The 26,122-nt window shown below is 26.2% G+C and overlaps 3 protein-coding genes and 1 long non-coding RNA gene across 10 annotated transcripts; 1 reads left to right on the forward strand and 3 right to left on the reverse strand.

Annotated features, from left to right (window-relative positions):
• Positions 1 to 624: 624 nt before the first annotated feature.
• LOC107063940 (acyl-CoA Delta-9 desaturase) lies at positions 625 to 15,278 on the reverse strand. Of its 2 annotated transcripts, XM_089172079.1 has the most exons (7): positions 14,884 to 15,278; positions 4,240 to 4,465; positions 3,599 to 4,061; positions 2,171 to 2,301; positions 1,723 to 1,928; positions 1,122 to 1,307; positions 625 to 1,021 (listed from the first exon to the last, which is right to left on the reverse strand). In XM_089172079.1, exons 3-7 carry the CDS (start codon positions 3,894 to 3,896, stop codon positions 703 to 705), a joined length of 1,140 nt encoding a protein of 379 aa, XP_089028205.1. In that variant the 5' UTR covers positions 3,897 to 4,061; positions 4,240 to 4,465; positions 14,884 to 15,278; the 3' UTR covers positions 625 to 702. The 2 variants fall into 2 exon arrangements, with proteins under 2 accessions (XP_089028205.1, XP_089028204.1); XM_089172078.1 differs by having other exon boundaries at positions 3,599 to 4,465.
• A 1,584-nt stretch (positions 15,279 to 16,862) lies between these two features.
• Positions 16,863 to 23,065, forward strand: RN-tre (USP6 N-terminal like RN-tre). Of its 2 annotated transcripts, none has more exons than XM_015316123.2 (8): positions 16,863 to 17,071; positions 17,430 to 17,669; positions 17,747 to 18,070; positions 18,142 to 18,329; positions 18,463 to 18,623; positions 18,700 to 19,020; positions 19,099 to 19,237; positions 19,688 to 23,065. In XM_015316123.2, the coding sequence occupies exons 2-8, from the start codon at positions 17,515 to 17,517 to the stop codon at positions 20,113 to 20,115; spliced, it is 1,716 nt and encodes a 571-aa protein (XP_015171609.1). In that variant the 5' UTR covers positions 16,863 to 17,071; positions 17,430 to 17,514; the 3' UTR covers positions 20,116 to 23,065. The 2 variants fall into 2 exon arrangements, with proteins under 2 accessions (XP_015171609.1, XP_015171610.1); XM_015316124.2 differs by having other exon boundaries at positions 16,863 to 17,048.
• On the reverse strand, positions 19,037 to 19,761 carry LOC149032657 (uncharacterized). Its single transcript, XR_016176430.1, has 2 exons — positions 19,623 to 19,761; positions 19,037 to 19,249 (listed from the first exon to the last, which is right to left on the reverse strand). It is a non-coding gene; the product is annotated as an uncharacterized LOC149032657 (long non-coding RNA).
• Positions 23,066 to 23,492: 427 nt separating the features above from the next.
• Positions 23,493 to 25,936, reverse strand: LOC107063943 (mitochondrial carrier homolog 2). Of its 5 annotated transcripts, none has more exons than XM_089172081.1 (9): positions 25,779 to 25,936; positions 25,498 to 25,619; positions 25,125 to 25,261; positions 24,751 to 24,835; positions 24,499 to 24,670; positions 24,288 to 24,419; positions 23,961 to 24,147; positions 23,818 to 23,885; positions 23,493 to 23,747 (listed from the first exon to the last, which is right to left on the reverse strand). In XM_089172081.1, the coding sequence occupies exons 3-9, from the start codon at positions 25,221 to 25,223 to the stop codon at positions 23,552 to 23,554; spliced, it is 939 nt and encodes a 312-aa protein (XP_089028207.1). In that variant the 5' UTR covers positions 25,224 to 25,261; positions 25,498 to 25,619; positions 25,779 to 25,936; the 3' UTR covers positions 23,493 to 23,551. The 5 variants fall into 5 exon arrangements, with proteins under 5 accessions (XP_089028207.1, XP_015171613.2, XP_089028206.1 ...); XM_015316127.2 differs by having other exon boundaries at positions 25,368 to 25,619; XM_089172080.1 differs by having other exon boundaries at positions 25,125 to 25,248; positions 25,368 to 25,934.
• Between the last annotated feature and the right edge of the window lie 186 nt (positions 25,937 to 26,122).

Consider the following 26,122-nt stretch of genomic DNA (forward strand, 5'->3'; position numbering starts at 1 on the left):
TAAGAATTATTGAGGAAAATTAGCTATCGTGAAAATTTATCTATTCATCAAACTTCAAATTTTTTTTTCCCACAACTTCTTTTTGTTGAATTTTTGAAAACTGTTGACCTTTAGAAAAATTGTTCAGAATAATATTCTTTTTTAATTATAAACGCATAACGATACTATTGAAAATAATACACAATAAACTTATTAAATATTAATTACCCAAAATTTATAACTAAAAATAAAAACAAAAAAGAAAGAAATAAATCAAAGAAGATCTTTTAAAAATTGCCGAATAATTTGTCTGTTTCATTTTTTATTTTTTTTTGTTTGTTTTTTGGCCTCTCATTGTTGCATTCTTATATTTATTTGTACGAAATTACATTTTAGTTAGACTTTTAATCAACGATACGATTCTCTTGTTATATCATATGGCTTTGTAATATTTTTATACACATACAGAATTATATATTATATATTATATAAATCTAAAAATATATATATATATATATATATATATATATATATATAATTATAATTTTTCTAAAAAATATAAAAGAGACGGCAGGATAATAAATACGACGACGAAATGTAATTCAGCTGTAATTTTTAACGTCGACGTATTTTAAGATAATCATAATCATCATTATTATTATTATTATTATTATTATTATTATTATTATTATTATTATTATAACAAAGGAACTAATAATGTATTTATAAAACTTTTGTATAATCCATCGTTTCTAATTCTTGTAGATCTTCTTTAGGTATGTCGACATCACCATAACCCCATACATGGCTACCATCACCGGATTTGTTCGCCCTTCGTCGAACCATTTCCGGTGATACGTATTTTAAATCATAGGCCCAACCAATGCGAGCAAATGCGTCGATGAATCCAGTAGTTATATTGAAAGAATAATCACCTAATTCACCAGTTTTGTAATCCCATGGAAAAACATGATGGTAATTGTGCCAGCCTTCACCAAGTGCTGCTATGGAAACTGCTATGTTTTCAACTGGTGAAATGTTCCTAAAATTAATAATATCATTCATTTTATTTCTTTTTTTTTTTTTACAAAATTAAAAATAATAAAATACATTTTAGAAATTAATTATTTAAATTAATTTACTTGTCATAAGGTTTCTGACCCCACATGTGTGCAACACTGTTAACGAAGAAAGCTATATTGAGCGTTACGCAAAATCGAAAATTAAAACTGATCCAGAAAGATGTCCACAATGATTCAGACCAGAAGTAATATGGTACGACAACTGGTAATCCAATTGCCAAAAGTGCGAACAGAGGTATGTACAATCTAAATTAACAAACAAACAAATATACAAGTTATGAGTAATTATATGAATAAAATACAAATATAATATTATTCTATTATTTAAGAAAATTTCTAGACTTTAATAACATTTATCCATTTATAGTAACTATTACGTAATATAATATATATTATACTATTATATATATAATATAATAGTATAATATATAATTAGTATAAATAAGTATATTTAGTATATTGAAGTAATAGTATAATAAAAAGTATAATTAGTATAATAAATAATATAGTATAGTATATAATTTATTATATATACATATAATATTGCTACAGTAACTATTTATAGTATTTATGTGATAATAATTATATTTAAAAAAAATAGTCAATCTTATCTGTTTTTCTTAATGATATTCAGGTAATCTCGTGTTGTAAAGGCTTATACCTTTTTTGCCACATAATTATTGGGTCTGCTTCAAGATCACTCATATCGACGACTTTACGTTTGGCTACTACATCAGGATGGGGTGTAGTAAAAAGCCATCCTACATGTGCGAAGAAAAAACCTCTTTTAGCATTATGTGGATCGGCATCGGTTTCACTGTACTTATGGTGCACCCTGTGGTCCAACGCCCATGCCCAAACGTGTTTCTACACAATTTAAAACTTATATTAGAAACGAACAATTGATTAAAATATAACAGAAGAAAAAAGAAAGAAATAAAAATAGATAAAGAATTATATCAAAAAGAAAAAAATATACACATGCGTATATTATATTTATTAATTTTTTTTTTTTTTATAAACTTTAATGTATATTTTTGAATATATTGATATATATAAATCAATAGAATGAAAATATATTTTTTTCTATAATATATATGTATACATACTTGACCGGTGATCGTAAAAAGGAAAACTAAAAGTAATCGTAATGGCCATTTGGCTTTGTACGCCCTGTGAGACCATAATCTGTGAGCTCCAGCTGTTATGCCAAAACCAGAAGTATAAATCACTATGAAAGCTAGAAAAAAAAACCAGAAAATAAGTTACATCATTAAAAAAATTAATTAATTAATTATAACGAACAAACAAGATTAAAAATGGGGAAAAGAAAAACCAAACATTTTTCTGAAATATCTTAATCGCGAATTTTTACAAAGTTTTATTATATATATATTTTAATATTTTAATAAGAACGTATCTTTCTTTTTTTTTAAGAGTTGTTAATCAAGTTAAAATTTTGTAAGGTAAATTATTTTTTTTTTTTTTAATAAGATTACGCGATACGTAAAGAGGATTTATTTGACGAATTGAAACACTGTATTTATTCGCAGAATTCAACGAAAAAGATAATCGAGAAAGCAGTGTAAGGCACTATGATTCATTTTATCATTTTTTCTTATCTTTTGTCGTAACCTCTTTCTCTCTCTCTCTCTCTTTCGTTTACTATTACATTTGCTATCGCTGGCACGTGATATATATCTCAACGATAATATTTTATACATAATATACATTTATCTTTTCTTTTTTTTCTTTTTTTAACTTGTATCTTTCACTTTATTCCTCTACACATTCTTTTTTTTTTAATGTTTCAATATCTCTTCAATTAATATAATATTTATCAATTATTATACTAATGTTTATTATCATCTGAAACACACATGGCATATATCGATAATAAAATTATACGTGTGCAAATTTCAAAAAGTTTAGAGAATTTAATTTAATAATTAGAAATAATTTTTTGTTTGTTTTTTTCCCGGTCGAATCCACTTTATTTACAAAAAAAAAAAAAAAAAAAAAAAAAACAAGAAAAAGAAGAGAAAAGATTTTTTAACGTTGCTTGAAACTTTTCAACCCACCTTCCTGTGTTTTTTTCTTCTTTTTTTCTTTATTAAATTACATTTTCTTTTATTATTACAATTTGTTCCCCCCTCTTCTATGTTTCTTCGCTTATTAATTATTTCTTCCATAAAATTTGAACATTTTTTTCAATAACATGAAAATTATTATTTTTTTTTTCATTAACTCTTTGAGTGCTGATACTTAATTACTATAATCACATTTAATAGTAAGTTATATATTTAAAAATTTAAACTTATTATTTCTTATATAATTTTCATGTGGCAAAATTAATAACAAACACAAAAACAACATTACATTATTTGCATTTATATCTACAAATACTTATATGAATCAATAGCCCATGCTTGACGCATATATGCGTTAATAACACTCAAATTGTTAAATAATCGAACAAAAAATAATATTATTTTAATAAAAATAATAAATACGTATAAAACTTGAACGTAACTTACCCCACAATGACGTTAAAAGTTTGGCTTGCGTGAACATAAGATAGAAACCATAAAGGCAACCACCATGGATGAATATTTGTGCGGATAAGTCTAACCATTTGATCCTTGGTACATATTCAACCCTATTACTCGAAGATAAATTCTTTATAGAAGGTTTAAGATTTTTTTTGACCCCGTTAATCCTTGATTCATTTTTTTCCATTTTTTTTATTGCAAGAGGATCCATTTCTTCTTCATAAGCAACCTTTTCATTGACGGCACACCTCATAGTCAATACTCTTGCCTTATCGGGACACATATCCAATAATTTTTCTTTCTTATTTCTTTTTTTTTTATTATTTATCTATCTTTCTTCCTTCTACTATCTTTTGATTTTCTTCAATCTCTTACACTCCTTTTTTATATATATATATATATATATATATGAAACTTTGTTATCAATTTATTTCTTTGAATTTGAAATCTATCGGAAAAGGAGCATACGTCACTTCACTTATTAAATTTACACGTATACGTTTAAACACACATACGCGCGTGCTCGCGTGTACACGCATCACACACACAGATACACTTTCTCTAGATCTTTTTTTTATTTCTTTTATTTTTTAAATTTCATTTACAATCAAAACAACGTTATCTACTTTTTGTATCTTCATCACTCTTTTTCTCCGACTTTCTTTCCTTCCTTCCTTTTTTCCTTCTTTCCTTCCTTCCTTCCTTTTTTCCTTCTTTCCTTCCTTCCTTGCTTCCTTCCTTCCTTTTCCTCCCTCGCAAGGATAGTGATTTAAAATTCAAGTCTTCGATCGATGATGCATCGAGAAGTTTATTTATTTTGTTTTTTTTTCTTTTTTGCTCGAACGGTACTCTCTGAAAGTAAAAAAGAAAAAATAATAATAATAATAATAATAATTAAAAATCGTTAATATAATCACTGTACGCATGATAATACTTCTTTTCTCCACGTAAATTGTTATTATCTCGAAAATAACCCTTGAATCATCATCAATCGTTCTTCTTACCGTTGATAAAATGTTTTATTATTATTTTATCTGATTTTTAATATCACAGAAATATCTCTCTGTGATTGTAATCGTACGAAAAGGAAAATAATCTGATTCGCGAAACACTTGCATATCACACGTTGTTGTTTTATCAAACAATCAGATTAGTTTTTAGAAATATTGTATATCATGATTTGCTTAAATGAGTTTTGTTTCAATCGTTATACTTGAAGTAACAAAATTATCATGTATTTATTGTAAAAAAAAGTATTATCGTTCATTTACATGGATGAATTGAAAAATTGTAATTTTTATTTATAATTAAGATTAAAAACAATTTGTGTATGTTGTATTTAACACGTTTCGTGCCAAGCCTTTTTTACCTGACTTGTCATTCAGGCCATTTAATTTTGCTTTAACTTAATCACCCATTACATGTAATTATTAATTATTGTAAATATAACAATTAAACAAATTTATGTGCTTAGTTCTATACTACATTTTGTAATAATACATCAATATTTTAATAAGAATATTTTTATACAAAATTAAATTTGTTATAAACATATATTTTCAGTGCATTAAATAAATATGTCTAATGGTAAATGTACCATCGTTGGTACACGTGGCCTGCAGAACAAATTTAACGTGTACCACCGGTGGTACATATGGCATGGAACGTGTTAAAAAATCAGATATTATTTGTTTAATATTCTTTGATATTCTGAGAAGTATTATTAAAAGATAATCCATTTATCTTATACAACTGTAAAACAGATGTATCATAAGTATTATATATATATATATATATATATATATATATATATATATATATAGTGTAGTACGATATAATCGCGAATATTAAAATGGGGTATTACAAAATAGATCGACTTATTATTAGATCAATAGTAATTTATATAATAGGATTGAATTATTGATTTTATAATTAATGATCTTGTATATTAAATTTATTATCAATTATTTCATAATTTTTATTATTATTTAATATAAAATAAAATGATACTACTGACAAGTTTCTCTCGAATGATTATCGATTTATATTGTAAATACAAATAAAACGATTTTATGAATTTAAATTTTACCTACGTTATAGTCGATGTAAATTGTGTGAGTTTCAATCATTGACGATGAATTTCAATTATTGAATACTAGTTTCAATCATTGACGATGAGTTTTAATCATTGGCCATGATTGAAACCAGCACATTGACAAACTACTTCATAAATATGTTTATAAATCCTTGTGACGTAGTTCTTCGTTAATATCCTAGAAATAATAAAACTATTTTAAATTTGTATTTATTTGAACGTTTAATAAATTTCATTAAATCTTTGCATACGTTAATACGAGCAATAATTTTGAAAACCTATAAATCAATAATACAAGTCACGATTTTTAACAATAAATTAAGTCAAAGATATAACCATAATTATTTTAAAACAAATCGTAATTTTGACAAACTATATTTAAAAAAAAAAAAAAGAAAAAAAAGAAAAAAGAAGTTAAATCTAATTATAAATTGCAAGCTCACACTGAGCGAATTCCGATAACCGACGATCGAATAATGATGGTCGTCAGCGGAAAATATTCAGAATAAATCGAATTTCACTATATATTTACAATGCTTATAAAACAGTGATTATGTATCGTTTATTTTCTTTATACAAAACAAATTATTTATTCTGTAAAAAAAAAAACATAAGAATAAATAACATAAATTGTATATCACCGACAAGTTTTATTCATAGAACATAAATCGTTTATCATTGATTGAATCATCATTCTATTTATATTTCATTGGTTAGTATAATTATTTATTTGTTTTATTTTTTAAATGCAAATTATAAAGGCAACCATATTTAAAATTTAATCGTAAAGTGTAAGGAAAAAGTAAATTTTTAATGAAGCTTTTATTAAATCATATTAAACTCCTTCTACTTTTGTTTTTTTATTTATATTATTATATGTTTATTTTTCTATCAAATGCGAAATAAAAAAAATAGGAGTTAACTATTATCGTTATTATTATTATTTTATTATTATTATTAAAGAGTACACCAAACAACGTCGATAACATTGATACGCGTGAGGAAAGTTAGGAAAGTAATAGTAGTAGTAGTAGTAGTAGTCGTGGCACTTTGCGATCGAACCAATCGAGCCTAGACTTCGTATTATCAGGCGCCTACTATCCTACAACGTGAAAGCTCAAATTGACTTCGCAACTTATTGTATCGTTTAAACGACCTTTACAACCTTTTTTCTCCCTTTTTTTTTTCTTTTCTCCCCCTCATCACAGATCGATGAAACTGATTTAACGTGATGGTACGATTATTTACATACTTTATCAGAAAGTAAACAAAAATATTCATATAACAATTATCGAATATTCGTAATATAAATATGTACTATATATATGTGTGTGTGTGTGTGTGTGTGTGTGTGTGTGTGAGTATTGTTATTTAAAATATATATATATATATATATATATATATATATTGGGTTGTTCGGAAAATTCGTGCCGATTTTCGGTAGGTTGCATAAAGTTTTTTTTTGATGAAAAACCTGAGAAGTTCTGGAAGGATGAAATTTTGATATTATTCATAAAGATGGTGGAAAGTTGTAGAACAAAATGACATTTATATTTAATTTAATAAATATATACCGAAAAAAGAAACCTAAATGCGTTGGGTTTTAATCTTCTGTCAAAATCGGCACGAGTTTTCCGGACAACCCAATACTTTTTTATTACAGATACATATTTATACTAAATAACTTAATCAATATGATTAAAAATTATCAACCACGGAAGGTAATATATTAGGTTGACAACTGAGTAATTGCGGATTTTTCAAGGAAAATGATTGATGAAATCCGCAATTACTTATTTGTCAACCCAATATAAGTTCAAAGAAGACAAATTATATTACGTATATCAGCTTTTATTATTATTTAAATATATTACGAACATATTTAATAAAAGTTATTCAATGTCAACTTTGTTTCGACAAATCTAAATCGTATAATATGAATTCTTTTTTTTCCATTGTAAATCGAAATAATAATAAATTGTTCAATTTCATATTGAAATATGCAACTTACGTGTGCGTATGCGTGTTCGTGTAAATGTCACCTTGCGATATTAATTTGCAAAATACGTTTTATAAAAATAACGTGTATATGGAGTGAGGGGGAGGGACAAGAGGGAGAAATAAAATATTTTGTTAATTAGTTAAGACAACAATATGAGAAAATAAAGAAGATCGATTTTATCATTATACCGCATAAATAATTACTGTACTATAATAAAACGAAATAATACATACGTGAGATAATTACCATTCGTAATAGCTATAGTTTTTCTCTTTTTTCCTTTCTGTTGTCTTATTGTTTCAAATTACATGAATTGTACATATGATACTCACGTGATCAACATATCATGTATATATATATAACTTTGATCGAAGATTACATATACCTATTATATTTTTATAACCAGAATGAAATTACAAAAATCTATTACACTTCTAGATTTCTAATGATTCATCAGGTAGATGTTACCGATCTGTGTAATTCCATTTGATATCGATCTTTCTTTTAATCATTCGAGATAATGGCTTATTTATTTGTTGTGTACGATTTTACGAACACACAATATCAATTTACATTTATTATTTTCCCCTTTAGCTTTTATTTTATTTTTTCTTAAACCTATTTCATACATTTATTAACACTTTGACTGCCATGTTGGTCACTGGTTTCTCCTATGACGCCACGGTGGTGTCATTGGTGACCGGAGAGTATGAACCTTTTACAATTGTAAAAAAACTAAATGAAAATTGAAAATTAGTGTATTGGAATATAACCGATGTATAGAACATACTTTGAAATAAAAAGTGGCTTATTGAACAATTGCAATTTTTTATTAACATCAATTTATTATTATTTTGCTATTATCTTCTTTGAATAATAAAAATAATGCCATGGCGTCTTGGGCAAAACATATGATTTCGGCGTGGCAGTCAAATGATTAATCTATAACTATACTAATCTATATATAATTAATCTATATAAATAATTAATTAAATAATTAAAATATATTAATTATAATTATAATAATATAATATAAATTATATTATAAAATTTATAATTATAATGAAATAATTGTAAATTATAAAATATATAATATATAATTATAATTATATATTATTCTTATATTTTTGTTCTTTAATTTTAACTTGATTTATATTTTGTTTCAAACTTATTTGAAATCTATATACAACGATAATACTTTTTTCTTATTAATCATTTTACGTTGAAGATCGTATCCTAATTTTTCATGCAATAAAACAAATTTAACCAATGAAATATCTGACCACGAAGAATGTAATATTATAAAATAAATAATAACGTAACTATCTAAGGCTTTTCAATCTCTATTCAAAATATTCAATTTCAAAAATCTATCCTATGTGATAATAAATTAAATCAAATCGTTATACATACTCGTTTATTATTGCTTTGCAAAAATAAAAAGAAAAAGAAGAGGAAAAAATTAAAAAGTAGAAATCAAAAAAAAAAATGGATGATGTGTGTGAGGAATGATAAAAGAAGAAGAATAAGAAGAAGAAAAAAAATAATCAATATTCGCGAACGAACGATAATAATCTTGGAACAATCGCGTGTGTTCAGCTCTTTTTCTTAACGGACCTTACTCTTATTGATCTGATGTGAGCAAAAGCAATTCTTTTTGAATGCGCGCACACAATCTCTTTCCTATTCATTCTTAACGTTTATAAACATCCAATATACATAACACACACACACACATATATATATATATATATATATATATATATATATATATATATATATATACATGCACATACGTACACTTAAAGATTATATGGATACTATATGGTATATATATTTATATTTATTTAGTATATGTGTACGTGTAGAATGATCTAACTTTTTGAATATCCTTAAATATTGATTCCTTGATCTATCGTGTTTCAAAGGTAAGATCAAAAGTTTCCTTATCCTTATCTACATTGAAAATAATACACAGGATAATACATAAAACAAACGTGAGTATTTTAAGTTAATATAAATATATATACTTATGTATATGTATGTATGTATATATTATACACGCACGCATGTATCTCTCAAGGATACTATCTAATGAAAATAAAAAAAAAATATTAATTTGATTGATTAATCGTTACTTTAATTGAAATTAAATTGATAAGTAAATAATATTATATTTTATTTATCATTTCTAGATTAAATTCGATACAATTAACACGTTTTCGTCATAAATCGTTTGTTTTACACGATTCTTGTTGTTTTTTTGTTTTTTTTGCAATCACCTAGGAAAGATTGAAAGAATAAAAAATAAGAGAGAGAGAGAGAGAAAAAAAAGAGAAAATAATTTATACATCTGTTCATCTCGACCACATGATTTCATAACATGACAATACCAAGAACAATTGTTCCTTTGTGAATCATGTACGTTTTAATATTCTCTTACGAGATTTATTTTCATCTTTGATTTTATTTGTCCTTTTACATATTCATTTTCAAAACGTTCTTTCATTTAATTAATAAACAACTTTAACGATATATTATGTTTCAAATAAATAGAAGGGTGAATTGTAAAATTTTGAATCTACCAGAAAAAAAAATTACTTTTATTCGACAAATGTGAATTTATTATCAAGAAAAAATATATTCAACTAGAAAACAAATTTTCAATTCGTTGGTGTATACAAAATATTATGTAAATATTTGTTTATATTGAATTTTTTATTTTACTCCTTGAGTACAGACTAGAAAAAAAAAAATGAATAATAATGTATTTTCCTCGTGTAACGTGATTTTTTTCTTTTTTTAAACGAACAATAATTTTGAATGATTCGATAAATTTTCGATGAAATTGTTTGTTTAATTATTAACAATAAAATCGTATTTGTTCGATCTTTCCTTTCGATTAAAAGTCTTTTTATTCTTTATCAATAAAATTACTATCAAGCGTGTATACATATATATACATTCATAGAACCACCAATCAATCGTGATCACGAAAGTCTATTGTACCAAAATTACCGGTCTCGTCGGCCTTCGAACATGTAATTGAATTTTCGCGGAAAATTACTATCACCAATCGGAATTCTGTTTACTAATCTTGTTAACCGTTCATGAAATGTGTGTTTCATTCGTTCGATACACTAACAATAAATCAATATTTAACGACTATGCGTGGGATTTTATTTGATCATTTTTTTCCTGTTTTTTTTTAAACAAATTTTTTTTATCGTTCTATCGTTCAAACAAATATTATATATATATATATAATATTTTATTTTATATCATTGTATATTATTTTATAGTAAATAAAATATAATATATATTTTATTTTATTATCATTATATGTATTATATATTTTTTATTTTATATCATTATATATATATATATACATGAAATATTAAATATATTAAATATATATAAAAGGTATCCTATTACGGTTAAAAATAGGAAAAAGCAACATTTTTTAAAATGATAACGTTATCTTTTTAACATGGAAAGACCATTAGTATTTTCTTAATAGTTATTTCACAATACGAGCTTCCCGTTGTGTTTGAAGCATACGACAAAACATTCGTTAATTTTAAAACAGCTTTAAAGTAAGTTCATTATAAATATTAAAAGCTCTTATGCATGCCACGATGCTTTCTTTCCTTTCTCTCTCTCTCTCTCTCTCTCTCTCTCTCTCTCTCTCTCTCTCTTTCTTTTTTCATTTTTTTTTCTTTCTTATCGGTCTCTCGGTTTGTTACCACATTGCAACTAATTACAAGTATCCGGCGAGCGTGTAACAAATTAATTAATTAAAAAAGTAATAAGTCTGACGATAATCGTTGTTAATTATTGTATTGTGATTATTTAATACGAAAGAAAAATTGTGGATATAAAATATATTTGAATTTAAATTAATTAAAAAAAAAAGAAGAAAAAAACAAAGTAGTCATCTAATTACAAGCTAAAATACTTAAAAGTAACGCCAAGCGGAAATCTAAATATAATCAACGGCATCTCGAGTAAAATCAACGGTTGCGTTTGTTGTGCGTTCTCGACGTAGGAAAACATAAAAAGAAATTGAAAAGAAATAAAAAGGGAAAAAAGGGGATAAATAATCATCAAAAAGAGAAATAAAACATCCTTCTTCTACCATTCAAGTTAAAAATGTCTATCGAATGGTAGGAATAAGTCCCCGAATCATGAACTACTTCTATACTTCTCAATTCCACTTCTTTCGCATGGCCTTTAATCAGTGTTTATTGTTAGTAATTTATAGTTCACGGTCGAATATATCGCTCGGCGTTTCGTTTCGTTTCGTTTAATTTAGTTTAGTTTAGTTTCATACACCTTCGTAATATCTTTTAACGAATGAGTAATATGCAGGAAACAAGTGTAAGAAATAAAAATTATTTACTGAGGAATAAGAGAGAGAGAGAGAGAGAGAGAGAGAGAGAGAGAAAACAAGAGATGATGGAACAAGAAACCGACAATTATAATTAAAAATACCGCGACTTGTATTTAAAATTAATTTCTATGAAATAACAATTTTGCAATAATGATAATACAAAGAGCGCGACTTATAAAAAAAAAAAAAAAGATAAAAAGAAAAAAACAAGGAAACTTAACCGTAAGATATTTAATAACGTCTTATTGTTAAGTGTCTACTATTTCTACGTCTTGTTAATTATACGTAAGTAGAAGAAGCAACCACCCATCACCCACGCACACGATACACACAAATATGAATATATAGGATACATATATTTACAACTACGGATGAAAATATAACAGCTAAAAATGTAAAAAAACTATTAAATTTTTGTTCGATAATTTTACATACATGTACATATATATAATGCAATATATAAATACTACATCATATATATGTATACGTATCATTTAAAAATAAAAAATAAAATAAAACGAAAAGAAAAAAAAACTGAAGTAAAAGGAAGAAAGTAGTAGGTTCTAGTGCGCAGTGTATAAATCGTGTGTGTGACTCGTGTCTTATTCGAATCCTCGTTCGCTCAGTATTACGTCATTTACATAGCAAGAGAGAGACACTAACGTTCACACTATTACACTACTACCTAGAACTTGTAGTAAAAATACGTCTTACGGTCATCTTACGTTAGATGTATATAATAAGATAGATGAAGAAAGAGAAAAAAAGTAAAAGAGAGAGAGAGAGAGAGAGATAAGTAGATAATAGACCAAAAAAAATTATACTAACACAAATATATATACACGTAGAAACAAAAATACATAACATATATACACGTACGAAGAAATCGGCACGTCAAGGTTCTTCGTCTCTAAAGAAAGATAAGACCATACGTGAGATATTACAAAAGGTGTGTTCATCGTTTCATAAATTTATTCATTTTCTTTCTTACCCATCTCTCTCTCACACACACATGCACACTCTGATTAACTCTTTCTTTTTATTTCTAGGCGTACGTGTATTTTCACTCGTATACTTATTATTTTTTGTTTATTTTTAATTATCTATCGTTACCTCTATCTTCAATATCTTCCCTTTTTCTATCATCGAAAAGATATGATTAACGGTATTATTGTAAAAGTAAAGGGAAGGGTGAGAGGGTTGGAGATAAAATAGAAAGATTAACGTATACTTTTCACACAAACGCCATAAATCAGCAAAACACGTGTGAGAATATTTTGTTATTCATTAATCACAACCCCGGCTTAAAGCTTCCAACTAATTCATTTTCTTCTCTTTTTCTTTTTTATTTTCCCTTCGTCAATGCTTTTTTTATTTGTTTAACGAATATAAACCATAAATCAAAGAAAATCGATTATTAGGAATTATAAATTTACATGTTCGGTGATGATAAGACAACCAATTGCTAGCTAGCACGTGTATGCTACATAATCCATTTCGATAGTGCTTATCGATTTCTTTTTTTTTCGTGTTGATGTAACATATTCTTTAGTTAAAATCGTTATTGAACGATTATTTTATTTCGATTCTATTCGTAAAATATATATATATATATATATATATATATATATTTTTTTTTAAATAATTAATTTCGTTGCCAGTCGACAAATCGTACACAAATCGAGAATAAAATTGACGATTCATACAAATGAAATTTTGTCCATGTATGGTTATTATATAGATCCATGAAAATGATTACAAATCGGTTAAATTACCTTTCTCTTTTTTGAAATACTTACGAGTACTTCGATAAAATAAAACATAATTTTAAAAAGAAAAGAAAAAAAAAGAGACAGACAGAATACTAAATAACTAATCAACAACGCGCTTATTTCTACGAATATCGTAACATATCGCATAGTCAAAGATAGGTATTTGAAAAAAGAAAGAAAATAACAAAAATTGTACAAATGAATGACAATGTAAGCGTACATGTAAGTATTGTAAGCGTACACAAAATATTTTCCGAAGAAAATAAAACGTCATTATATTTTTTTTTTTTGTTCCTTTCGATATAAACACAATTTTAATATACGATATGATATATAGATTCGAGAATGAGAATAAAGACGACGTAACGCAACACGTGGATAGATAGGTCGAATTCGAGACGAAATTTATAATGGTACTACAGTTAAAAAAGATATATTAGCCTAACTCACCAAAAAAAAAAAGAAATATATATATATATATATATATACTATATTTAATTTACTTTTCACATAAAATAATAAATATTATATGTAAAAAATACAAAATGTTAATAACTAAAATAAAAACGACATTGTGTATAATATGTATGTTAATAATACCAAATGAAAATGATATGTTGTTACAAATTTGAAGAAAAATGAAAAAAAAAAAAAAAGGAAAAAGAAAATACAAGAGTAATAATGATGTCAGACCGGATCGAAAGAAAATAAAATTATCGATCGAGTTACTACGAAACGACGAAAGGAAGGGCGTTAATAACGTGAAACGAATGTATACGTGTGTGTGTGTGTGTGTGTGTATGTGTATACGTGTATGTTTTTACGTAGGAGAAAAGAAGATAAATAAATAAGATAATAAATAGAAATGAAATTTCTACGAAAAATGTATACATATAGAAAAATTCTATATAGGGGGGGGGGGAAACAAGCAAATTATTTCTCTTTACTCATTAGCGATTATTATGAAATTTACGTTACGTTAAAAGTTGTTCAATGTTTTATACATACATCTAACACTCAAATCCAATTCTTATGATTCATTTGTAGAGATCATAGAATATTAATCGATGAATGAATGATCGATAGATCAATCTTCCTTCCTTCCTTCCTTCCTTCCTTCCTTCTTTCAAGTTGCTTCCAAAATTTCACTTGCTGATGACGAAAACACTTTTTTCTTTCTTTCTTTCTTTCTATCCTTCTAGTTGTCTATTTACCTATTTATCTAATTATCTTTTATCTATCTATCTATCTTTATTTCTTGTTAGATTATACGCACGAATGGTCACACGTCGAACCGAACACTCGTTGGATCAACAAACGACTGGTTAACAACGCGCGCGCGGTGCGCTTCGCGCTTTGCTCAACATTTGCGCGCGCGTTCTTTTCTTGAGGTTTTTTGAAATGGCGCATGCGCATCGATCTCGTATCACACTATTCGTCAAAAATTTTCCAATGAAAACAGATAAGGACTATTTGATAACAGACTACAGATATTAATTAAAACATTCATTTTTTTTACAAGTTACCACACGATAATTATATATATAATTATATATTTTTTTCTTTTTTTTTTCTTCCTTCAAAGAAATATTTTTATAGAGGTTTTTTTTTTTTTTAGCAAAATAATGTCATAACACCATGACCCTTACATTCGTCTCCATTCCGTTGTAATTATTGTCTCCAGGAGTTTTCAACGATAATAAATGGAACTTCCTTTCACTTGGCTTGGAAGAAGAAAGAACTCCGATACAAATATTTTATACAGTAATTGATGTACAAAACCTGTTCGAGAAAAAACATCACTTTAATTTGTTTTTATCTCGTAAATAAATAAATTAATTTATCATATCTTTTACACACAAAATTCGTACACTTATATTAAAATCAAATTAATAATATTAATTATTTTGTAATGTTTATATTTATAAAATAGATCACCTTTTATTTTTTACCAGTTGTAATATGAATTTGAGTTAGTTACAAAAAATATTATCGAAAATTAATGATGTAACAAAGTCATAGATAATTGTTCAAAGGTAAGATTACGTTCGCATCGTGATTATATTAGTGGGAAATTCCAAATGATGATGAAAAAGGTCAGTTAAACGATTTGCGAACATATTTTTTTTTCTTCTTTTTCTTTTCATTCCCATCGTCGTTAAGTATGTCATTATATTATCTCGGTGAAAGGATTCTTCTAGTAGCAAATATTTTTCTGTAAAAAAAGAAAAACATAAAGAATTAAAAGATGTTAAATAATAATATTAAAATGCATTCGTCAATAATGTTCACCACGAATTAATTGAAATACCAGGGTTATTGAATACCATTCGATGATGATCGATAATAGATGACCTTATATGCATGTACATTTTGACTGAATTGGATACTTCATATACAATACACATATGTATTTAGGTATATATGTATAACAAATGTACATTGGTGAATAGTTTGTCGAATAATATTAATCAATAATCATTTATAGATCTAAATTAAATATAATACTTGGAAAATAAAAATGAAATTATTTCATAATAATTATATTATCTTTTATCTTCCAAATCTTTCATTTCAGCGAATAATATTAATCAATAATCGTCTATACATCTAAAATAAAAGTAATACTTACAATACAAAGAATTGAAATTATATTTTTCATATTAATTTTATTATCATTAATTCGTGACAGACCGTGTAAACATTTAAATATGTAACAATCCATTGACTTATGAAATAACGATTTAAAAATATTCAAGTATTTAAAAAAAATGATCAAATGAGTATCAAATATAGTGATTACAAATTATAATATTTGATGAAATTTATTAGAAATATTATAAGATATACTTATCGTTAAATGATTAATAATAATAATAATTATAATAATAATAAAAAAAGAATACTCACTGTTAGATAAAATTTAAACGTGGAAACGATCAATGCCTACGACTATTTGTCTTTTTCTTCGTTAAAACTTCACTGGTTGGATGAGTATATAATTTAAAAGTTGGTACTACTCTTGGGGTATGGGAAGTGGGAACATCCAAATCCGGCTTGACGATATACGGTGGTTTTGTTAAACGAGGGGCTTACCTTCGATAAAGTAATATATTCATATAATATGAAACGCAGAAAATATTTCCGTATTTGAATGTTTAGTTATCATACAGGTACGATACAATAACCTAAAAAAGTAAGTATGGTGAATGCTCAACTTACTGTTTATGCATAACCTTAATGTCTGTGTAGTATGTCATAAATTCGATATCACGCGCATTTTTATCTATTAATGTTAATTTTCATGACATATAACATATTATGTTGTTATTAATTTTTATTGTTTTTAATCAAATGCAATTAATATATGCGTAGTTATTGGCAATATCTTTCCAGCTGTAATATGAATAAAGCTCTTATTGCATGATATATATATATATATATACACATAAAATCTTACATTTAACTTATACAGATTCATCTTTTACCAATATACATTTAAATAGTAATAAGCACTCATGAAGGAATGTTAACATTGTTACATTATATTTTAGATAAGGAAGAACAATCATTGGTCTGTAGATCATTACTAATGAGACGGAATGTTTGTAAGAGTTTGGTCGAGCATTCAAACGTGGAATGAATGAGGAAGAGTTATTGACACGGTCAGCTGCGGAGCGTGATAGAATATTCAGCTGCTATGACCGTGGCAGAGAACATGGAGCCCAAATCGATGCGTGGGAAGATCCTGGTTATGAAGTATATCATACTACCGACAGATATGGGTTTATACAGTAAGTATTTTCTTAGAATTTCATTATAATATATAATTTATCATTTAATATCTTGTTCGTTTGTTGTTGTTTTACAGCGATAAAAGATTACCACGAAGGCTAGGTCCAACTGAAATAAGACTTGATCAAATAGAAATACAAAGATTGAAAAAATGGGAAAAAATGACTAAACAATGGGAAAGTTCGTCGACTAAGGAGAAATTACGTCGTAGAATATATAAAGGTATTCCAAATAGATTTAGGGGTCAAGTATGGACTTTATTATTAGGAATAAAAACTCTAAAGGAAGAACAAGCAGGCAAGTATGAAGAAATGCTTAAACTTGCACGTCATTGGTCCACCGAAATTCGGCAAATTGATGCTGATGTTGCTAGACAATATAGGGATCATATCAATTATAGGTACGTTATTTAAATACTTTTATCTTTATTGTTATTTAACTCTTAGATTATAGAGTTAACTTTTGTCGTAGGGAGAGATATAGCATAAAACAGCGGTCTATGTTCTATGTGTTAGCTGCTTATAGTATGTACAATATGGAAGTAGGTTATTGCCAAGGAATGTCTGTTTTGGCCGGTTTACTTTTACTTTATATGGATGAAGAAGACGCATTTTGGGGTTTGTCTGTATTACTTGCCGATAAAAAATATAGTATGCATGGTAAGTATATTTGTAATGACTATTATTCATTTTGCTTGAGTTTCTTTTTTTCATTCTTTTTTTTTATAATTGATATAATAGCATGTATACCTGGTATGTATGTATTAGGGAAATAAACATTCATAATTTTTAGGATTTTATGTTGATGGTTTTCCTAAACTAAATCGTTTCATCGAACATCATGATAAAATAATGAATAAATTTCTACCAAAATTAAAACGAAAGCTTGATAAGTGTGGTTGCGATTCTATATTGTACGCATTGAAATGGTTCTTTGTAGTTTTCCAAGAACGAGTAAGTACCATGTTACAATGTTGCATTATTAAAACATTATGTGTATGCGTTAATAATTTTCATCTTTATCTTGTAGACACCTGTTAGCCTTGGGCTTCGTATTTGGGATATATTTTTATTGGATGGTGATCGCATTCTACCTGCAATGGCATACACTATCATGAAAATGCATAAACGAAATTTAATGCCAATGGAAAGTCTCGATGAATTCTGTAATTATTTGCAAATTAAATTGGAACAAGACTTTGGCTTTATCGATGATACAGTAATTAATACTATGGAACGTTGCATGGAAGAACTTAAACGTGCCAAATTAGATTATCCAGGCCCTCCTTTACCACATGAATTGCCGCAGTATCCAGTTGGTACATTTAAAGAACCCTCTTTCACTAGCAAGGTATTAATAACACAAATAAAATAAAATAAATTTAACTATAAAAGCAAGTACATTAAATAAATTACATTTATTATACAGGTTGGACGACGTAGTGAAGAGTTCAGTGAAGCACAGCATATGATGCGTGAGTCAGTAGTACAACGAAGGGATATGGCTCTTGTCGAGGAAGGGAGAGAAAGTACAACGCCGGTTGATCCAAGTAGTGGTGGCCTTGGTGGTAAGTTTGAACCTAGTGACACACACAATAGCAGAGATAGTACTATTTGTCAAACCGTATATAAGGGTGATGCAAATGAGAAGAGTGACACTGAAATTGATTCAGCAATTGATATTATACTTATATATAACACTAGATTATAAAACAGACTTTTTAAATCTAGATTGAAGTTAGATAATATATATATAAAGAAAAAATCAATGATATGATTATATATATTGAAATATATTTTGAAGTAAAAAGATCATTGTAATTTCTGTAATAAATGTAAATATATTTTTTACTTTCATAATACTTCTTGTGATATATGTATCGATTAAAGTTATAATTAATCAATTGATAGAATCATAAAAAAAATTATCTACAGTGATGACATTATGAATACCTTTGCACGAACGGCGAATCCTCAAAAATACTAATACAAGCAATAAATTGTGAATGTATGTGCAGGGAGCAAATTCTCATTTGATCCAAGTCTTGATGATGGTGCGTCTCCCAATGGCTCACATCGGTCTTTGGCTGACACATCTGTTACCTCCACAGCTGATCTTTCTGTATTTAGTTCCGCGACACGGTCTCAAGCATTAGACAATAGTCTCGATACTCAGAGCAATGTTTCTAATGGTAGTTCTGGTAGTGGTGGTTTACTTACACCAAGGGCAACACCTCATCAACCAAGTCCTGATATTGTACGAATCTATGTACCATATACTTCACCTTCCGCAACTTCATACAAGGACGATCTTCCTCGTACCCTTCCTCGGTCTTTAGAAACGAATAGAATCCGCATACGTGTTGATCCTGATCAAACTCCTATAGTTGAACACCTCAAGCCACTTTCTTTAGATAGTCCAGAGTTTGAATTAGATCTAAAATAAATAACAAATATGGACTACATAACAAGCATTATAAATAATATTACTACAAACGAAAATAATGAAATTAGATGTATGTTGTATATATCTAATAAGAAAGATATATATATGTATAGAAGAGTGATAATCTTAAACAAAAATATTATCGATATTAATGATATATTAATAATATGAAAATGGTTGCAAAATTAATAATACTATTACATGGTACATCTTGAATCAATTTATTGATTACAAAAGTTCAACTGCAACTTAATTATATAACTCATTTGCAATGACAAGATGATGAAGCATGGCAATGAAAAAATGAATAGATAATTACTACGTTCCTAATACACTATGAAAATGGTATTCCTTGCTTTATTGGCATTCAGAATTTTCATTTCATTTGCATTCCAAATGTTATATTGCTTGCAACATACAATTGAAGTATTATTGACTATGATTGGGAAGACAAATTCGAGAAAACGCTGCTCTGCAGGCAAAAGCAAGCGAGTTAAAAACATTATTAATATAAAAAAGAAAAGAAATAAAAAATTTCTATCTATTTGTTTTATAATAGATCAAATATTATTTATTTATGTGCGTTTAGTGACTTAAAGAAAGTACGCTGTTGTAAATTGATTATATTAAGAAACAAAATGTACCATTTATTTATTTTCAATTCTTACGTTTAGTAACTTTATCACCTTAATGTATCATACACCATGTTCTGCTTTAAGAAATGCAAAAATTTGAGTAGTAACGGTTTCTTTTCTTTATTTTTTTCGCAAATTTAAAATTGATCAAAACTTAGTGTATCTTTAATTTCAAGAAAAGTCTATTGTTTTATATCTCATACTTATATTTAGTGCTAGATCTGAAATGTTTATTTACCTTTTTTTTATTTCTACGTTAGAATTAATGTTACGAACTGGTTATAATATTTATCGAAAAAAATCCGGTTTTAAATTAAGTATTATACTGCCGTAGGATTATAAAAATTTGATTACATCTAAGTTTTTTTTTTAAATATTATTCATGCACTATAAGGAAGAATACTTTTGTAAATAAATAATATCCTTATAGATATGTAAAAGTCGTTAAATACAATGAACGAGTTGCATCAAATCTTCACTAAAGAATGTGAATAATGAACAGTCTAGTATTATACTTCTATACTACTATAAATTCTATACTACTTAAATGATATACTTATTGAGTGTAATTGGACTAAGATATACACATTTTTAATTTATAAACATTCCAATACACATGAACAGATTTTACAACAATTAGTTGTTATATTTAATAGTGAATAAGTAAAATTTGTTGATCAAATATTAAATGTTTATCGTGTTGTATAAATCTGGATGATCCAATACCATAAAATTGTATGACAATGCATTTGCAGATATATAAAAAACAAGTCCTCATATATTAAAAAAGTAAAATTTGTAATCAAAGTATTAAAAAATGCAGATTCTCATAAAAGGTATGCAAATTCATATATTTTTAAGAAACAAAAATTGTACAAGTTGTATATTATAATATCAAACATTAGATAAAATAGAAGATCATTGAACATTATAATATTTGAAGAATACATGTATAAACTATTACAAATAATATACAAATTGTATTAACTGTTCTTTCAAATTAAATATATTTAAAAAAAATTAATAATAAAATGACCAATGATCTTCTATTATCATTCGATATATTTTTCACTTGACTTATTTAATTGTTCCAAATGCAATATCTTCAAGAACTTATATTGAATTGTAATGACAGAAGTTGAAATAATTACATTTCTAAAATTACAAAAAAAAAATAATATTTAAAAACTAAACAATATTGAAATAAACGATAAAGAATGTAATTTGTTTATATTAACAGTAGTTAAAAAATAGAAAAATTGCATAAAAAGCCGAAGAGTGGACCAGACATATAAAACAATATGGTACTTAAAACTAGCACGATGTTTTTCTAAAAAATATGTTATCTAAAGTATTATCTTTTAAAGATCAACAGCTATATATGTATATTATATTTTACACAAATTATCTTTATTCTTTCCATACTAGCAATATTTTAAATACATAGTTGCATAAAAACATAGTTGCTATAGATCAAATATAGCACCTCTTAAAATTAATTATACTCAAAACAAAACAGAACAAAAAAGTTGAGAAAATTTAAGAAGAAATAAATACGTATCTTTCAAATATAAAATAATTACTACATGCAGTAATATTAATGTCGAAATAATATTGTTGAGTTAACAAGAGAAAAAGACAGAGAGAGAAGGAGAAAGAGAAAAAAATTAAGTCGTGTATCTTAGTTGTTATTGCGAATAAAATATATTTTTTGATTTATTTATTTTATTACTTGAGCATAGGCAAAATGTTGTATAGGGAATTAAGCTTTATATAACTATTGAAAAGAAATTAAATATTTAGAAATATAATTATTATCTCTTTTCTTTTATTTGTATCTTTTTATTAAAATATTTCAACATTAACATTATATAGTATAGAATACTCTTTTGGTATTATTCATGTTCAATTAATAAACTTGCAATAGAAACTAAGTACTATATATATATATATATATATATATTATTAATAATAAATGCATTCTCTCTGTGCATTATTCACATTCATATTGCAGCTTTAGTAGATAAATTACAGTTCAAACTTACTACCTGGAAAAATATATATGTATAATGTATAAGAATATAGTTCAAGTCAATATTTTTTTTATACATGTGTCAAATGCAAAAACGTAGTATAAATTTCATGTATGATAAATTATTATTAGAAATGTAGAAAAATATTATATACACATACACATACACACACACATACAATCTAATGATGCAATACTCATGTGTCCTGCAAATGATTAAATGCCTGACAAATCTCATTGTAAATTGACAAAACGCCCAAACAATAAAGACGCTGAAATAAAATTGATTTAGAATAATCATTTCTCTCGAAAATTTTATGAAACGAACAAAACTTTTCAATAAAAAGAAACTTAAATCGATAGAAAACACTCAAAGAAGAATTCATTTAATGAAATGAAATTTTTTAATAAAAGAGGACATTAATTTTTATAATTTATATATTATAGTAATCAAATATTTTAGTTATTTATGCAATATTTCTGACTTCTGTTTAATTTTTAGAAGTCACCAATGAAATTACGAATGCATATTGGTATTTTCATTAAATGTAAGTACCATGTACATACATGATTTACATATGTAATCTAATGTGTTTTTAATATGTGGTTTATAGTAGAATACATATTGCAATAGTAAAAATGATTTTCATTACGTAATATTATAGAATACCTTATAAATTACAGATGAACACCATAATGTAAGACATATGTAATTTAGGATTAATTTTTATTGCTCTTCTGAGTATTTATCAAAGTATCAATGTATTTCCTATTGGATTTTATCCGCATTAAAGTAATCTGTATTAATAGGTATCGCTTTTCCCTTAACGATTATTCGTGGACCAGTATAGTAACGCCATAAAAGACTACTGCCTCTCTTCACTTGATTGATACTTGATAAATGAGACCAACAATCCAACCAATTATTATAAATTGGCATATTTGGAGGAAGGCCAGCAACCAATCTTATAAAACAAAAATAATTTCATTTATATTTAAGAACTTTTTACAACATACATTATATCGTTAACTTACCCACAGTTATTTACCGCCATGCAATGAGACACTACCAAGAATGGATAAGTAACGGTTGTTGCAATAAACTACAAAAATAATTTCATTATTTAAAATCTCTACATATATAATATAATAATTATTTAATTCACATTTGTATTTACTTTCATTGTGGAAGCTGTATAAGTTTTTAATTCTTGATCATGAATAATATATTTATTAATGACATAAGTCGATGAACTGACAAGAACTAATACCGCAGCATTTGCAATGAGGCGTGGTATTATTCCTGCATAATATCCTGCAATTCCATTTTCCTTATACACTTCTATAAACGATCTAACAATTCCACTAAAATATAAAATCAGATAATTATATAAGTGTTAAAGATATTTATTAATAATATTAACACTTTGACATTTGGTATGCACATATATGACATAGTAGTGTTAATATATATTAAAGTTAATATATATATTTATTTAACTAACTTGTATTTTGTTTCACCGCCTACAAATTGGGCCATCATCCTTAACATTATTACATCCAATGGATGGCTCACTATGATTCCCACCATTCTACTAACTAAATCCCGTATTAACTCATGAATACATCTAGTACGTCTGTAATATTGGCATAAATAACAAACATGATTACATGTACGTTGAAATAATTGTTGTCTAAGAAAAATGTAAGCTTTACCTTTCTGGTTCTGTTAATTCCTCATCATCTTTATTTTTGTCAGGTTCATCACTAAATGTAATGCATTCAGAAGTTTTCTCAAATGCTACCGCACTGAGGGTATATGCACAAAGTTTAGGTACCAGTCCCCGATAACAACCAGCAAATCCATCAACACTTTTGATATATTTAACTAAAACAGTAATAATATAAACAAATTATTTAACAATGTTGAATGAAATATTTTCAACTTTTAAAATACTTTAAACTTGCCATATTGAAAAACGTTGGGTAAGGCTAATGCTGGTTTTCCAAATAATGTAAATGTTTGGCGTGGTGGAATAGGTTCATGACCAATCTAAAATTAATAAAAAGATATAAGACTTTGATCTTTTTTTCAACAGATATAATTTAAAAATATATATTACAAAATATATACAAGATAATGTTTATAATATAACTTTTTTTCTTCCTTATTTTGACTTATAGAATAATTGATAAAATTTTATAGAATAATACGTAAGAATAATAATTATTAGTGAATGAATAAATGGATGAATAAATAAGATAGTTTAAAATAGGAGATTGTTTATATTGAGATAGAGAATTAAAAATATAATAGTATTATAAATATTTATATTAAATACCTGTATTAAAACCTTTGCATAATCAACTGGATGTGATATTGTATTTATGAACATACGAATAGGTATGTTAGACCATACATTTTCTCTTTGCGAAATCATAATTAAATTGACGAGTTTGTTTTCACTATATTATTTATCTGAAAGTATAAATAACATATAATAAACAAAAAAACAAAAATAAGAAGATAAATTATTAAAGGGCTTTAAGGTGACATAAACTTTATCAGAATAAAGTATACGCACGTGTGTTTAAATATCGAGGAATAAATAAGATCTTAATAATAAGTATTTCTTTTAATATTTCATGGAAAATTAGAGGTTAAAATTATTTTGTAATAAATAATTTCTTGATTTGCAATATAGTAATTGATACCTAGACTAACAGTATCTTCCTTTGGAAACTTAAAGCACCAAGTATAAGATAAATGATTTGTTTGTACTTTATCAACGGTTATCAAAAGATTATCATCAATACTATCATTTCGTATATTTAATCTGTAATTGAAAATATTGTTTCTAATAATAATTCGATAAGTTTCATATTAGGTATTATCGAAATGTAATAAAATATTAGTTCCATGTTCTCTGCGATTTTACTATTGTAAAATAGTAAAATCGCCGATCATATTCTGAATTTATTCACTTGAACTTTACCCCATAAACGTGGTACAGAAATAGATCGGAGGAACCACCCCACCAACTCTAACGACATTCTATTCTCCAGTATTACCAAAATTGTGAAAACGAAAATGAAAGTCAAGGTTCGTATATAATCGAGTTATTTAAAAATTTCTCAAAGCAACATAATCATTTTACAACTATAAATTATAATTTAATAACACTTTGGTTCTTAAATAATCGATGATCAAATCGATTCGCGGGAATATTTAAAAAATACTGCCGATCGTAAAAAAATAATGTATGCACGTTTATAAATCTTTCAAACAGTTTTGTATAATATAATAATTTTCTTTCTCGTTTTTGAAATTAGTATTGTT

Source organism: Polistes dominula, unplaced genomic scaffold (genome assembly GCF_049000335.1).
Source record: "Polistes dominula isolate Pdom_NZ unplaced genomic scaffold, Pdom_raw_medaka contig_73, whole genome shotgun sequence".
Classification (NCBI taxonomy): Eukaryota; Metazoa; Arthropoda; class Insecta; order Hymenoptera; family Vespidae; genus Polistes; species Polistes dominula.